The following is a 15952-nucleotide window of genomic DNA, read 5'->3' as shown; positions in this document are numbered from 1 at the left end:
CCCATGTGACAGAACAACCAAGGTTTTCTGGCTCCTCAGGAGTGCAGGCACTTGGCTTTTCAATGTCATTAAGTTCTCCCTACACACTCCTGTATTGCTGCTTTACATAATCATGCCTCATTATAATCTTGTCTTTAAGGTAAAGGTTACTATGGGACACTTAATAGTGTGCATAGTCTTCCTTCAGTATGTGGTAGCCAAGACTACTTTTATTGTCCATTTGCATGAATCTATATCAAAACTAGTTTAATAGCATTGAATTTCACTTGTCGACTCCCCTAAATTTGGAAGCTGTACTGACCCATCACACACACAACTGGTTTGAAGTACTTCTGGAAAGTACCATTAAGAACTGTTTAAGTGGGCTGGGAATATTGCCTAGTGGCAAGACAGCTTGCCTCGTATACATGAAGCTCTGGGTTCGATTCCCCAGCACCACATATACAGAAAATGGCCAGAAGGGGCACTGTGGCTCAAGTGGCAGAGTGCTAGCCTTGAGCAAAAAGAAGCCTGGGACAGTGCTCAGGCCCTGAGTCCAAGCCCCAGGACTGGCCAGAAAAAAAAAACAAAAACACAAAAACTGTTTAAGTGAGTTCACACTGAATAGAATTAGGGCCCCCAGGAAAAAAGGCTTTTAAATTTTTGCTAAAAAACATTTCATATATAAGTGACAAAGTTACTTACAACTGAAAGTGGGGAAGAAAAATATAAATTGGGCTACAGAATAGCACCAAGAAAGCATCCACCTATTCTTACTAGGGGGATAAAAAGCCTCACCATTTGCTTATGGTGGCCTTTTAGTGTGAAATATGCATCTGGCTAAAAATGCAACTGCAGGCATGTGGCTTAGTGTTAGAGTGCTTGCCTAGCATGCATGGAACCCTGGGTTCATCCTCAGTGCCACATAAACAGAAAAAGTAGGAAGCAGCGCTGTGGCTCAAGTGGTAGTGTCAGCTTTGAGCAAAAGCAGCTCAGGGATAGTGCCCAGGCCCTGAGTTCAAGCCCTGGGACTGGCAAACCCCAAAACCCCACAAAACTGCATACTACTATATCTACTTGTACCCAATAACATATACAAATATTACTTAGAACTGGAAATAAGGTGCTGGTGGCTAATGCCTGTAATACTACTCAGGAGGCCAAGATCTGAAGATCACAGTTCAAAGCCAGCCTGGGCAGAAAAGTACTATCTCTAACCACTTAAAAACCCCAAGCAGAGCTTCCTAGTGCAGGCACTTTTGCCTGTGAGGTCAGTCACACTGTCCTTGGGTGGCACTGGGGTTTGAACTAGGAGCCTTGCACTTGCTATTCTGACAGCCAGCCGCTTGAGTCTAGCTTCAAGCGCAAAGCAATCCCAATACTCATCGACCTAGGTTTTCCAAGTTTTAGCTCAGTGGAGTAACTTGATTCTCAGCCCAGCAAAATTGGGGAAGGCAAGAGCCAACTACATTGCTTCCTCACAAGACTGACTCCATCTGCTCCATTAATAGTTGGATTGGATACCTTATCAGAAGTAATCTAAAAAAACCCACACTTTTACCACTGGAACAAACCCAGTCAGGACCATTGGCTCACACCTGTAATACTCAGTAACTTGGGAGGCTCAGATTAGAGTGGTCTGACTCAAATAACAAAACCCAGAATGGAGGCACAAAAGCCCAACAAGCTCTGGATCCCCAGTATTCCAGGGCCAAGGGCCCCAGTGCACTCGAAACCACTCCCAACTCAAATCCCAACAGTAAAGAGTGTCCCATCCTAACTACTTCTTTGTAAAGGTTCTAGCATTTGTAACTTCAAGGCTTCAGAATCTACAAACGAGATAATCTCAGGTTAAAAAATTCTTCTCACATTAAGATGGCATCCATGGGCTGGGAATATGGCCTAGTGGCAATAGAGTTTGCCTCATATACATGAACCCCTGGGTTGGATTCCCCAGCACCACACATATAGAAAAAAGCTGGAAGTGGTGCTGTGGCTCAAGTGGCAGAGTGCTAGCCTTGAGCAAAAAGCCAGGGACAGTGCTCAGGCCCTGAGTCCAAGACCTGGGACCGGGGAAAAAAAGGCATCCAACCTACTTTGACACATCTAATAATTTTAAAACTCAAGACTATGATGCTGGACTACCAAGGCCCACACTTAGAACCTTAGCTCCCTGCAGGAGACCCAAAACCTGAGCATCATGGTTTAACAATGCCAGCCAGGCATCAAAATCCACGACTTTTATCTCAAATTACCCAGCACAAAGCAGGAGGGTGGTGTGGCTTATGTCCTAGCCTTGAGTGAAAACAACAACAAAAACACAAAAAACTAAGAGCTCCAGGCTCTGAGTTAAAAGACCTAGTGCCAACTGAAAAAAGTGACTTCAGACTGCCAACCTTTAGAGCCCTATACCCCCAGGTTTGAATCCAGCAAATTTTATGTTGGTTGTAGGGCTTGAATTCTGAGCCTGGGCACTGTCCCTGAGCTTTTCAGCTCAAGGGTAGTGTTCTGCCACTTGAGCCACAAAGCTACTTCCAGTTTTCTGGTGATTTCAGACTTCCCTGCCCAGGTTAGCTTTGAACTGCGATCCTCAGATCTCAGACTCCTGAACAGCTAGGATTACAGGTGTGAGCCAATGGAACCCAACAAGATGTCACTTTAGAACCCACACTGAGACCACAGATGAAAGAATGTAAGCATTTAATGAGCCTCCTGTGTAGCTTCAAGCCACCAAGACACAGGCGCCCCCAACACCCTTAATCTTCTCCTCAGCTCTTCTGCTGAAGAATTTGGCTTTCACGATGACAGGCTGCTTGGGGAGCTTTCCTTTCCCCAGAACTTTGTAGTAGCCCTAGGAGAGAAAAGGATTTACAGTACAGCATAGCAGATATCAACTTCCTAAGTGTGATGAGAAAAAGCCTGCCAAGCACCCTCTAGAATCCATGGAGATGTTTCTGATCTAGGCATTAATGGGGGCATTGTCAATCCCCCCATCAGTGAATCAAGACCAGCACATTCTTTTTGAGAACTGTAGCACACCAAGACAAGCGCCATGTCAGGATGTGACTCTAGTCTCAAACTAAGCACAATCTGCCACTTACTCCAGTAATATTTAAAAGTTCCGATGAAAATCTCAAGAAACACCAAACAGTCTAGGAAAAGATAGAAAGCTACTTAACTCGGGTGGATGTACAGGGATAGAGTGAATGGAATACACTGTTATCAGTGGAATGAATGAATGCTTAGGTTACTCACCGATCGAACCACATCAATGATGGGAGCAACTCCAGTCTTGTTTTTGGCAGCATTCACCCGTGTCTGCTCACTGACCAAGGTCCACAATTTATCTAGGTTAACAGTTGGACAAAAGCTCTGGTTCCTCTTTAAGTGGTAATGCCGCATACCAACTTTCCCAAAGTAACCTGGGTGACTGGGAAGAGAAGGCAATCGCTTTCATAACCTTGTTCCAATTAAGATGCCTCATCATCTCTGTAGGCATAGCCTTCAACTGAAATGACTAGCACCTAGCAGGTACCTCACACAATAAGTCTAGTCATTGAAGATACATTACTTGACAATAATAGTTCATGGAAAATGTGCATACATGCTTCCACCACAGGTTTCCTAAAGTGTCAAAATTGATGGAGATAGTCAAATCCAATCTGAAGCATGTCACTAACCTGGTGACTGGCTGTGCCATCAACACACACAGCCAGTGAATAAGGTCAGCACTTATTCTCCGAGGACTCTAGCACACTAAGGCAACAGTCCATACCCAAGCGTGACTCTAGCCTCGACCACAGGCTCCCCAACACCAAAGTCTTAGTAAGTTTGTTTTCAGACAACTTTCCGTGGCTGTCAGATTTAGTACAAAAAACTCAAACTCACTATTTGTCAAAGTTGATCCTGTGGTGATGCATGCCACCAGCATTACCGCGTCCTCCTGGGTGCTTCCGGTGCTTGCCTGCAGGAACACAAAGCTACATGGCTAACACATCCTTCATTAGTCCCTCACGTTTTTACTCGCGCTTTATGCTATTCCCTGTCTACAACGCGCCTTTTCAATGCTCCACATCACAACACACCAAGCTTTCAAGGAATCAGTTACCGTGCCCCACACTTAATTTCTAAAGTTTACTAAATTTCTAAAGGTTACTAAAACCTTTCCTTTTCCAAGAGGGGAAAACACACACACACAAAAGCTACCCAATTCTACCATAAGGTCTTACTTCGAACTCACTTCTAAGCTACCAATCTCAAGACTAACCGACCGCGACAAGCCCAAATGGCCGAGCACAAGTTAGCACTTACCGATGCGGCCGTGGCCATGGCTCACGTGCCCCCGAAGTTTCCGGGTCTTCCTCAGTCTGGATGGCTGTGTGCGAAAAGGAGTTCAGTAGTGAGGCCTAAGAAAGAAGGGCGGGGGAGGGGAGCAACGCTCGCCAGCCTGCGATGGGCATGCAGGCCGCACCGGGGCGGCGCCGGCCCGCCCGGCCCGCCGCGTGTCTGGAGATCCGGATCCCGGGCCGAACACGCGGCCCCCCCAAGCATCCCCGGCCCGGACCCGAGCCGTCCATCCTGCCCTGAGGCTAGCCACGCGCAGCCTGGGAGATGCGCCCAACGCTTGGAGGAAGCGGCTGGGAGGCCAGGGCAGCGGAGATCAGCGCCATCGCCCGTGAGGACACGGAGGCCAGGAAAGAACCACCTACCATGTCGGCGGCCGGGACCAAAGAGGAAGGCCTCCACCGAAGTCTCGCGAGATATGGAACTGCGGGGGGCGGGACGAAAGTACCTCACTTCCGGCCGGGAGGGCCGGCTTTGGGCGGGGCTTCTTCGGTCTCGCGAGTGTCTGTCTGCCAGAGGCTAGTCCTCTCCTTCCGTGCGGTGGCCTGGCGGCCCGGCGGCCGGGCGGCCTGGCGGCGGCGAGCTCTCACCAGTGTAGCCGGATGTACCAGATGTGGTGCCCGGCAGCTGTTGGGCGATCCGGAGTTTGCAGCGCCGCACTGCGCGCTGCGGTGGTGCGCGCTGAGGCGGCCTCAGCGGCCTGGCCTTTTCCTAGTCTTGGCCCCGGAACCCCTCACGCCTCCCGCAAGGCCTCCGTGACCGCCCGGCCACACGCCCCCGTCCCGTGCAACCCCACCCGCCTGCCCGGCGTTTTCACTTTTTGTGCGGGGCGGGGGAGGCTTACGTGGTTTATTTTTCCAGGTACTGGGGATTGAACCAAGGGCCGCGCGTGTGCTAGGCAAGTGCATTGCCACTTGACCTGTGGGCTTATTTCGTGAGATAGGCTCCCTCGGAACTAGGTTCAGGAGGTTGGCCCAGGACTAAGCTCTCTTCTTCCCCTGATCCACCCCCCTCCCCCCAAATAGCTGGGATTGCGGGCGCCACCAGCCCGCCCACCTGCGCGTGAAGCTCCTGGAATGTTGCCACGTCCCTAGGAATGTCAGGGACCTTCTGCCCGCCCACTCTTCTGAGTGGACACACTCTCCCTTCCTTTCTCCTTTGCCCTTTGTGCTTTCATCACGGGGGGCCTTTCAAGTTGAAACCACCCACTAGGCTTCAGGGACCGAGATTCGGTAAATAGTTTTCCTAAAGACTACATTTAATTTTTCCCCCCAGAACCTGATCTGTGATAGGCCCTTTCTTATGCCTAGCCAGCATGAGTGCAAACATGTCCCCTGACTCAATTCAGTCACCGCAGCTCACACAATTTGATCACCTTTACCACCACACCATTTGGTGTGATCTTACATAATTGTCAAGTTACATTTGTCTTCTCTGCTTGTTAAAGGTTTGGTGGTTTTCTCTTAAATTCGTGCACTCCCAGTTCCTGGCATGTACTATTTAACAAATGAATATTTCTAAAGGAATAGTAGAAAAGACACCTCTTCCACCTCCAGACGGTTCTTTCAGACAGTATTGGAGATCCCATTCTCTCAATTATCCTTTCTCAGTGAGTGTATTAAATTTCTTGGCCTTGCTCTCTGTAGGTAAAGTTTTTCCAGCCAAAATACATTGAGTTCTCCCTGTTTACCACCCTTGCTCTTTCCTTTACAGTCAAGTTCCCACAAGAGTAGCCTACAAAGCATTCTGTCCATTGTTTAATCCACTACTTAACTTCAGCAAAACAACTCTTAGTAACCTTACCACCCAACTCTCAAAGTGAAGAGACTTAATGAATTCTTTATGCCAATTGTTCTTCCTTTTGTACTTTAACTTCTTTTTCTTCCTTCTACTTCACCAGCTGTGCCATCATTTAAATGTTGACATTTCTTAGTTTGAATTCTGTCCCTCTTTTCACAGCTCAAGATCTTATTGAGTGACTTCTATTCACATTTCTATTAAGCTCTACACCCAGACATTAACTTAATTACTGGCTAGTATCCCTTAGATTCTACAGACAAATATATCTTGACAACTCATCTTCTTTGCTTACTGGCACATTATATCTTGGAGAGTGACATCATTGTCCATTTAGATAAGATAATGCTGTCATATCAGAAAATTGTCCCCATACCCTCTTTTCCTCTAATTTGCTGTCACCATGATTTTTCTGTAGCTATCAAATACACTTTCTCTTTTTCAGCCTTAGCACCATTGTCTTCATTTAGGCCTTCATCTATTTTTTTTTCTTGTGCTGGTCAGGGAGCTTGAATTCGGGGCCTGGGCTCTGTCCCTAAGTTGTTTTCCTCAAGGCCAGAGCTGTTTTGCTCTACAACTTGAACCACAGTTCCATGATAGCTTTTTACAGGGAGTGGTAAGTTAGTTGGAGTCACACTGTCTTTTGCCTGAAGTTTTCCAACCTTTCTGCAGCCATCTTACCTGTATTCTAAACCTCCAAATTCTCCATCTTTCACAGAATACAGCCTACCCACATCTAAGCCTTATCTCTATTTGTCCCTTATACAGTCTTTTTACATTAGTCATACTTGGTACGTCTCCATTTTGCTTTTACTCATGCCATTACTTATGCTTGGAGTACTCATCCTTTTCTTGAGTGCATTTCTGAAGTCTCAACCTGTTAAGGCCTACCTTATGTTTCTTCTAAGAACACTCCAGTCTACAGTAGTAATAGCCCCAATATCTTCAGAGCACCTTGCTGTTTATAAAATGAATCTGACTGTACAGCACTCCCAGCCTCAATTTATACAGAAGAAAACAGGCACAGAAGAAACAATCCAGTGCCTCATCAGGGGCAACATAGTTGGTAAGGTACAGAGTCTGGGCTTCTCTCTGCTTTTACTTCACTGGCCACTCCCCCTCTGACCTCACAACATTATGGTCTTCATCACTCCTTCAGCCTTAATCTATGACTAGCAGAAAGAGGTGGACAAGGTCTAAGAAGAGATCATCCTTCACTTGACATCAAAACTGGCCTATAAGTGTACGTGGAATGTGTTAAGTTACCCAGGAACTACTCTCTTGGAAAGATACTCTGTCAATGGAGGTAAGCAGGGGAGAGTCTTGGGGATGGAAAGTAACCATCAGGTATTATAACTGGAGCCTGGAACAGAGATTAAGACTACTGCAAGATGTAGGGTTCTAGCAGCTGAGAAACTGCCTCTGAATAGTTTGCCGATTCCATGGTCATAAAGGAACTACAGTGTCCCTCCGGTCACCTGGCTGAACAAAAGGCCTTTCTGAATAGGTCCAGCACTTTGCATTGGGTTTTGTGCTCACCTAACAGTCTTCTCATTGATGGTCTGATGTCCAGGGGAGAGACAGTGCCTGTGTACCTATTTGGTTTGTATTGTTCTAACCAGCTCCATCTCCTTTACAAGGCAACCAAGGGATTTTAAACCTAAGGCTCATGTGGTGTTGTGGATTCAATTTTCCTAGCCTCCAGCTCTGAGAGAACAGCTGAGTTCTGTGTAAAGTGGAAGAGGTGACCTGTCCCTTTCCATAAGATCCCTAAAAGGTTTTTGTCTGTGACATCTCTTCTGAAGTAAAGCATGGCTTTGTGACATCTCACACCTTTAAGTACCCTCAGAGAGTCAGCCTCAGAGAAAAAGCTATGAAATGAGCCAAAGGGAGATGATGGTGAGGCAGGTAAATGTGGTGCTCACCTTTTGCTACCTCAGCTCTCTCCAAGTGGCTTTGGGACACATTGCCACGTGGCCTTGATGTTGCCTGTCTTCTGGGCTCCTGATTTCATCAGCAGTCCTTCAGACAGCAGCTGTTGTTGGGAGTGTGAAAGCTTCAGCCCTGGTGCTCTCCTTTCCACTTCTAAATTTGAACATTTAAAAATATTATGATGCTTTCTTTTTTAAAGTAGACTACTATTTATCCAAGATGGGAAGAAGCAGAATTTCTGTTTTTTTTTTCCTGAAAGAATTAGAGAAAAATTCAGATGTTAAATTTATTTCAGAATTAAGACATTTTTATGTCATAAAAATAGTCCTTTAATAAAGAAATATGAAAAAAAAAGCATGAGCACCTCGAGTCATGTCACCCGAGAAAGTTGTTTGCATTCCTGAATATCACCTTTTAGCTTTTCTTTACATGGATATATAGCCATATGAAAAGTTGATTTCACTTTTTGTATTCTACTTTTTGTTTAATTCCATGATATGCTCTAAATCACGGCCCAGTCTGAAGGAATTTATTTTTCTTTTTTGGTGTTTGTTGTGCTGGAGATTGAAGCATTCAAGGGTCTTACTCATTATTTTTATCAGCTGAAGGGTAATTTGCCTTCAGCATGTTCTACAATTTACTAAGCCAGTTTTTGTCTATTTTATTTCTGCTCCTTTTTATTATAATGTTTGTTATTACAAACAAGGATGCTATGAACATTTATGTGCATATACTTTTTTGTGGGGAATTACTTGTCTAGGATAAATTCCAGAAGTAGCATTGCTGGATTATAGAGTATAAACGTGTGTGTGTGTGTGTGTGTGTGTGTGTGTGTGTGTACCAGTACTGCCTCTTGAATTCAGGGTCTTTCTCTTTTACTCACTTGGGTTCTCTCTCTCTTATAGATGAGAGACAACTGCTTGAGCCACACTTCCAGTCTGGGGTATTTTTGTTGCTATTGCTGCTTTTTTTTTTTTGTTTGTTTGTTTTTGTTTTTAATTCTAGACCTGGAGCTTGAACTCAGGGCCTGGGTGCTATTCCTGAGCTTTTTTGCAAAAGGCTAGTGCTGTACCACTTGAACCATAGCTCCATTTCCAGCTTTATTGGGAGTTAATTGGAGATCAGGGTCTCATGGATTCTCTTGCCTAGGCTGGCTTTGAACTGTGATCCCCAGGTCTCAGCCTTCTGAGTAGCTAGGATCACAGGCATGAGCCTGTGAGGATTACTGATTGCCAAGAGTCTTTTCTTTCCTCTATTGGATAGTTTGGTGAAGGAGGCAGTACTGGCACTCTGCCACTTGAGCTATACTTCTAGTACCACTTTTTGTTGAAATCTGAAGGTAGAGTTTATCAAACATCTGCCTGGGCTGGCATCAAACTGTGATCTCAGCCTTCTGGCTAGATAAGATTACAGGTGTAAGCCACCAGCACTCAGTTATGTACAGGATTAAAAAAGAAGCCAACAACCAAAACTTATTGTACTAAAGAAAAAAATCTTATTGTACTACATGACAGTTGTATTCCTAAAAGTTTTGTCAGAAATTAGCATGGAGAATCCCGATATTAACATGATGGCAGGATTAGGGTGTGTAGCTCAAGGTGTAGGGTGCAAAAGCTTCTGAGTTCAAACCCCATCAATGCCAAGTTAAGTAAGTAAATAGGCTCAGAATAGCAAATGTGAAGGGAAGAATTGTAGGGTTTTTGAGGGCAGTTTATCTGATAACATACACAAAAAAGAGATTTAAATATTAATTTCAGGGGATTAAATTAGTGGAAAGAACAGACACTTATTCATTTCCTAGTTCTGTTTTTACTAGCTGCTATTGACCCAATGACATGTTTTTTCTATTTTTTCTTCATTTTTGTTTGTAATGGAGATTGGATATGCAAGGCCTCACACTTGCACTCTAACACTTGAGCCATGTCTTCAAATCTTACTGCTTTCTTGGGAGGAGGCAGTACTGCGGTTTTAAACTCAATATCTCACACTTGTTAGCCTGACACTATACCCTTTGAACCACACTTCCAGCCCAGCCTTTTGCTGATTATTTTGGAGTAGGAGGTCTAGCAAAATTTTCTGCTTAGATTGGCTTGAATCATGATCCTCCAGATCTCAGCTTTCTGTGTAGTTAAGAGTAGCCTACTGAGTAACTTGCTGAGTAACTAGGTGTGAGCCATGGCATCTGGCCCTATTACTTTGTTGTTGTTGGTGGTGGTTGTGGGACTTGAACTCAGGGCCTAGGCACTGTCCCTGAGCTTTTTCACTTGAGGCTAATACTCGACCACTTTGAGCCACAGCTTGACTTCCCATTTTCTAGTAGTTAATTGGAGATGAGCTTTCCTGCCCAAGCTGGCTTTGAACCATGATCCTCAAATCTCAGCCTCTTGAGTAGCCAGGATTAAGGTCTGAGCCACCCTTGCCTGGCTTGTTGTTCTTCTTTTTCTTTTTCTTTTTCTTTTTTTTTTTTCCAGTTCTGGAGCTTGAACTCAGGGTCTGAGCACTGTCCCTGGCTTCTTTTTGCTCAAGGCTAGCACTCTACCACTTGAGCCACAGCGCCACTTCTGGCTTCTTCTATATATGTGGTGCTGAGGAATCAAACCCAGGGCTTTATGTATACAAGGCAAGCACTGTACCACTAGATCATATTCCCAGCCCAAGTTTGTTTTTTAGATAGGGTCGTAAACTTTTGTCCAGACCGGCCTTGGACGGTGATCCTCCTATCTCCCGTTCTCAGTAAGTGAGGGATTGTAGTCATCTACCACTACACTGGGTCTACCATATTCTCTTTGAATCTCAATTTTCTTATAATGCAAAAATAATAAGATTTATTCACTCATTCATTTTATAAATTGAGTATGTTGAGTATGTACTTTGAGTCATTCATTGAGTATGTACTATATACTGGCACTATACATAGGTTCTAGGCAGTGAGAAGCAGGTGTAATGGTGAGCACAAAAGACAAAGTCCTGCTCTAGGCCTGTGTCCCTACAACTGTGTCTCAGACAGATAGTAAACAAGCAACCCCAAATACCATGTACAACATAGCCTGGCAAAGAGTGAGTGCTTTCTTATTACCTAGTGTTTCTACTTTACATTTTCTCTCTATAATGAATACTAAATTTTGATAATTTGTTCTATACTACCCAAGCAAACGGTCTTTAGAATTCTTACTCCTCAGTGGCAATGCAACATGGGGATTTGTTCTCATCCTTTGACAAGAAATCCAGTTATGGTCAAAAGCAGCCAGAGGAAGAGGGTTGGAAAAGGGCCATTTGACCTTCCCCTCTGTTCTCAAACAAGGCACATCATTTCTTATAAGTGCCTATAAACTTTTTATCCTTGAGATATTACTTCAGTTGTTCTTTAAAACAAAACTGAAAGTCCTCTTTTTTTTTTTTTTTCTGCCAGTCGTGGGGCCTGAACTCAGGGCCTGGGCACTGTCCCTGAGTTTCTTTTGCTCAGAGCTAGTGCTCTACCACTTGAGCCATAGCACTGCTTTTGGCTTTTCCTGTTTATGTGGTACTGAGGAATCAAACCCAGGGCTTCATGCATGCTAGGCAAGCACTCTCCCATTAAGCCACATCCCCAGCCGAAATTCCTCTATTTTTAACTTATTTTGTATTCACTTGCCAGTAATGGGGCTTGAACTCTGGGGTCCCATGCTCCTGGGCCTTTTCAGTCAGATTTGTCTCTCCACCATGACTCCAGTCTATTATTTTGCAAGTTAATTGGAAATGTAGTTCATGGTCTGTTATTCTGCCCAAGTTGGCTTTGAATGATGACCCTCCAGGTCTCAGCCTCCTGAGTAGCTAGAATTACAGATGTGGACCAATAGCACCAAGCTTCTTTATGTTCCTGTCTGAAGTAGGAAGTAATCACTGATAATAGAAAGCCAAACCACCTCCCTGAATTCCCAGGGTTCCTAGGTGATGTTTAACATGGCAGTTCTGTGTTCTCTTAAAGACACTGTAGGGGTCCCAAGACACTTTGAGAGGGTCAACAAATTCAAAACTTTTTATAACAACTCTCACTTATTATCTAGTCTTTTTACTAGATTAATATTGTACTGATGGCATTAAAGCAATGGTATATGAGAGTACTGGTTCTTTGGATATGAAACTGGATCAAATCATTGTATCATTGTATTCTTTCCCACTAGGCATTTGCTGTTCAGGAAAAAATATAAAGCTAGTATTGTTCCTTGAATACATGTCTTTTAAATATTCTATATGAAGAAATTAAAGTATACAAAAAAACTCCAACATATCACAATGACAAGCTTACACATATGTTATTTACCTCTGTTGTGAGCTCACCTACTTTTCCTTATTCCTCCAAGAACAGACATTTTCATAGAAGAACAACTAACAAACTATAGTTATTCAGTCTTGGAAATTTGGTAGATATTTTCTCAAATATTACTTTTGCCAACTATAAATTTCAAGTTTTCAAGCACAGATTAGAATTCTGATGTTTTAGCTGCCTCCATGAATTTGACAGTTTCCCAACAACTTTCTGATTTAATTAAAGTGATATTAAGGATTGACTTTGTTATTGTATAACAAGTGTATCAGTATTTGGAATAACATTGGACTAATTCTTTTCCAAATGATTTATAAATGGTATTATCAAGCTATGCTTGGCTAGAAGAACAGATTAAAGCACAAGGTATACCAGTGGATTTTACTGGAATAGAAGAAGAAAAGTTAATTGGTATAGTTTAAGCTTTTATGTTGCAACTAACATTGAAGAAACTATTTGCTAAATTTTTATGTAATATTATTTGATAAAGCTATTACAATAGTTCTATTTTTTTTCCAAATCCCTGTCTGTTTGAAGCTGGATTTTCTTCCTGTACAATAAAAGTATATAGTAGAGAGTCAGGCAGAGGAATTCAGCTATACTCTATTAAATCAGACATTACAGATTGACAGACATGAAAAATAATTTCATTCTTCAGTAAATTTTTTAAAAAACTCTTTCCTCTCAGAAGTGTGTTATTCATGTGAACATGTAACAGTTTAAATTTTTTTTTTTTTTTTTTTTTTTTTTTGCCAGTCCTGGGCCTTGGACTCAGGGCCTGAGCACTGTCCCTGACCTCTTCTTGCTCAAGGCTAGCACTCTGCCACTTGAGCCACAGCGCCTCTTCTGGCCATTTTCCATATATGTGGTGCTGGGGAATCGAACCAAGAGCTTCATGTGTAGGAGGCAAGCGCTCTTGCCACTAGGCCATATTCCCAGCCCCAGTTTAAATTTTTTTATTTGCTTACAAAAGTTTACTTACTGAAGTGACTCAAGTGGTAGAATGCTAGCCTTGAGTTGAAATGCTTAGAGACAGTGCCCAGGCACATGACCAAAAAACAAAACCAAAACCAAAAAACAATCAACCCCCCCAAAAAAGTTTGCTTATTTACTTGACTTAACTTATTTATCTTTTTTATTCTGGGACTTGAACCCACGGGTTTGTGCATCCTAAGCAAATGTTTTAACACCGAGCTACATTCACTGTCCATGTTATTTTTTTAATACGTTAATATATTTTTCATCTTTAATATGGTACATAGTAATAGATGTAGCTCACACAAAAATCTGTTTAGGGTCTTCAATAATTAAAAATTATAAAGGGGTTCTAAGGTCAAACTTTTTGAGAATTACCTCTACTGAAGCTGCTGTGGTTGCCCTTTGTAAAGTAACTGCCATACATAAGGCCCTGGAAGAAACTGGAGGTGAAAGTCCAACCGTTATTTTATGTATTGGTGCCTGGCCTCGCTCAGTCCGATCACTCTGACTCTTACGTAGGTTTGATTCCCAAATACTTTAGATTGAAGTGAATATTTTTTCCCCTGAAAACTTTCGTAATTGCAAAGCCCCAGATGAATTAAATGCCTTTTATTTTGTTTCTTAAATACAAGTACAAAAGTAGACACAACTTTCTTTTCTTTTTATAGCTCTCAGGTAATTATAAAACCAAACACAGTTTACAATTAGGAAAAAACTTACCAAACCCAAACAAACCGAAACAATGAAATTGACAATATTAATTTTATATGCATGTGGTATTGTGCTAAACTAAACTACTGCAACTTAAATGTGCTGGTCAATATTATGGCTAAGTTCAGCAACCATAAGCCACAATGATGATGTCTCAGTATCTCTACTTCTATTCATTCCAAGTACAATGAAACATTGATCATCGTGTGTTACAATGTAACCATCAGGTGGCAAGAATGCATTAAGTACATATTATCTACCTCTTTTCTCATTCCTCTGAGACAAGTAATATTACTTGGTATCAACTAGATCCTTAACACCACCCCTCAAGTCTTATCATTGTGCATAGGTAGATGATCTAAAATATACTCGAACATTTCTGTGCAACATTAAATAGTTTAATAGTTTAGTAGGACTTTCCTGCCTGGGCTGGCTTTGAACCATGATCCTCAGATCTCAGCCTTCTCAGTAGCTTGGATTACAGGTGTGAGCCACTGATGCCTGGCTTCTGGAACTCTGTTGAAGGCCAACAACCTTTGTCAGAAATAGACAACCTGGCAGACACCAACAGGATTTGTTTTCCATAGCAGAGATGGTGGACTCTCTGGGTTGAGACTGAGGCCTGAGCTGCCATCCCCGGGGAGGGGCATCACCTGGACTTTATTCTCTGAGGCTTCTCTGGCCTGTTCTGAAACTTTCCCCTTTGAGAGAAATACATCACTCTGCCTTGTGTTTTACTTATAGGGAGTGGAGCTTGCTCGATTTACACGCTGCTTCACACCTGAAGATGTTATTGGAAAAGCTTCAGACCCAGGCATGGGCACGGACATGAGCATGAACTTTATGAGGCAAATGCTAGCTGATCAGAAATACTACTTTAGGGACGAACCAAGAGAGACTGTAACCTCGACTTGCTCATTGTGCCAACGGGACCTGCAAGATGAGTGTTCTCGGCTGCTACCTTGCCAACATTTGCTCTGTAAGGACTGCTTCCATGGCTTAATACAGGACCTAGGGCATGTTGCCAAGGCTCCTGGGACTGTCCTAGATGGTAAGTACAAAAGCACAGGTTCTCCTACTTCTATAGAACAGGCCTGTCTCTGTTTTATAGGAACTGAGTTTCAAGTCTAGGCAGCAGAATTTAAATGCCCAAGGGACACTCATTGCTGAAAGCAACTCTGGGGAATCTGTGAGACAGAGCAAATCCTCTCGATGCCCAATATATCTGATTTGTAAGCTAGGGACTTTTTATCTTTGGGATTTCCTTAAATTGGTGGCAGGCTAAGAAACCTGTGAAGTTTTTATTTGAGGTTTGGCTGACTCCCCAGATGGAAAAGGTGTGTCCTACTACATTAAACCTTGAAAACAGGCTGCCTAGTGTTGGTCAAGAACAGGTTTTCAAGAGAACCTTTCATTGTTTAAGTTGTTTCTTGACAGTGGGGAACCAGTGTCTCACTCCTGAATGTCAGGTTTCCTAGGAAACAATGGCATTGAGAACTGCAGAGTCCTTGGAGACAAGAAGCAGGTCCCTTCATTTCAGTATTCTAGCACATGGTATGTAATAGAAGTACAGTGAGTTATCTATTGAATGGAATTCTACAGTGAGAAAGTAATGAGTGGCAACAATTACGATATTTTGTGTATGCCTTGTAATATTTCCAAAGTGATTTGTAGCACAAATGTAGGCTTTCTTTGGGATACCATGGCTAAGAGTAGCCTTAGGTCTGGATCTTAAACCCTCTGAACCCATGACAAGCAACTTAATTTACAAAGCTTTGTTTTTCATTAAGCATTATTTTATTTTTGCTGGTCCTAGGGCTTGAACAAACTTAGGAACTGGGCACTGTCCCAATGCTTCTTTGAATGCTCAAGGCTAGCGCTCTACCACTTGAGCCACAGCTCTACTTC

General features: G+C 43.1%; 2 protein-coding genes and 2 non-coding genes across 7 annotated transcripts in view; 1 reads left to right on the top strand and 3 right to left on the bottom strand.

The window, feature by feature from the left end:
- Positions 1-2662: 2662 nt before the first annotated feature.
- On the bottom strand, positions 2663-4836 carry Rpl27a (ribosomal protein L27a). Its single transcript, XM_048360576.1, has 5 exons — positions 4689-4836; positions 4291-4354; positions 3868-3943; positions 3235-3409; positions 2663-2830 (listed from the first exon to the last, which is right to left on the bottom strand). The coding sequence occupies exons 1-5, from the start codon at positions 4689-4691 to the stop codon at positions 2702-2704; spliced, it is 447 nt and encodes a 148-aa protein (XP_048216533.1). The 5' UTR covers positions 4692-4836; the 3' UTR covers positions 2663-2701.
- On the bottom strand, positions 2926-3058 carry LOC125362785. The gene has a single exon (XR_007213098.1). It is a non-coding gene; the product is annotated as a small nucleolar RNA SNORA3/SNORA45 family (small nucleolar RNA).
- On the bottom strand, positions 3647-3777 carry LOC125362784. The gene has a single exon (XR_007213097.1). It is a non-coding gene; the product is annotated as a small nucleolar RNA SNORA3/SNORA45 family (small nucleolar RNA).
- A 1939-nt stretch (positions 4837-6775) lies between the features above and the next one.
- Trim66 (tripartite motif containing 66) overlaps positions 6776-15952 on the top strand; it is a 61262-nt gene continuing 52085 nt past the window's right edge. For 2 of the 4 annotated variants that reach the window (XM_048360567.1, XM_048360563.1), the window contains exons 1-2: positions 6776-7426; positions 14789-15095. In XM_048360567.1, the coding sequence (XP_048216524.1) occupies positions 7421-7426; positions 14789-15095 (313 nt within the window). In that variant the 5' untranslated portion in view covers positions 6776-7420. The remainder of the gene's footprint in view (positions 7427-14788; positions 15096-15952) is intronic. The other 2 variants (XM_048360564.1, XM_048360565.1) reach the window with 2 other exon arrangements.

This window comes from Perognathus longimembris, chromosome 13, assembly GCF_023159225.1.
Source record: "Perognathus longimembris pacificus isolate PPM17 chromosome 13, ASM2315922v1, whole genome shotgun sequence".
NCBI classification, from domain to species: domain Eukaryota; kingdom Metazoa; phylum Chordata; class Mammalia; order Rodentia; family Heteromyidae; genus Perognathus; species Perognathus longimembris.
The sequence above is the reverse complement of the archived record's forward strand: the minus strand, read 5'-3'. Positions and strand labels throughout refer to the sequence as shown.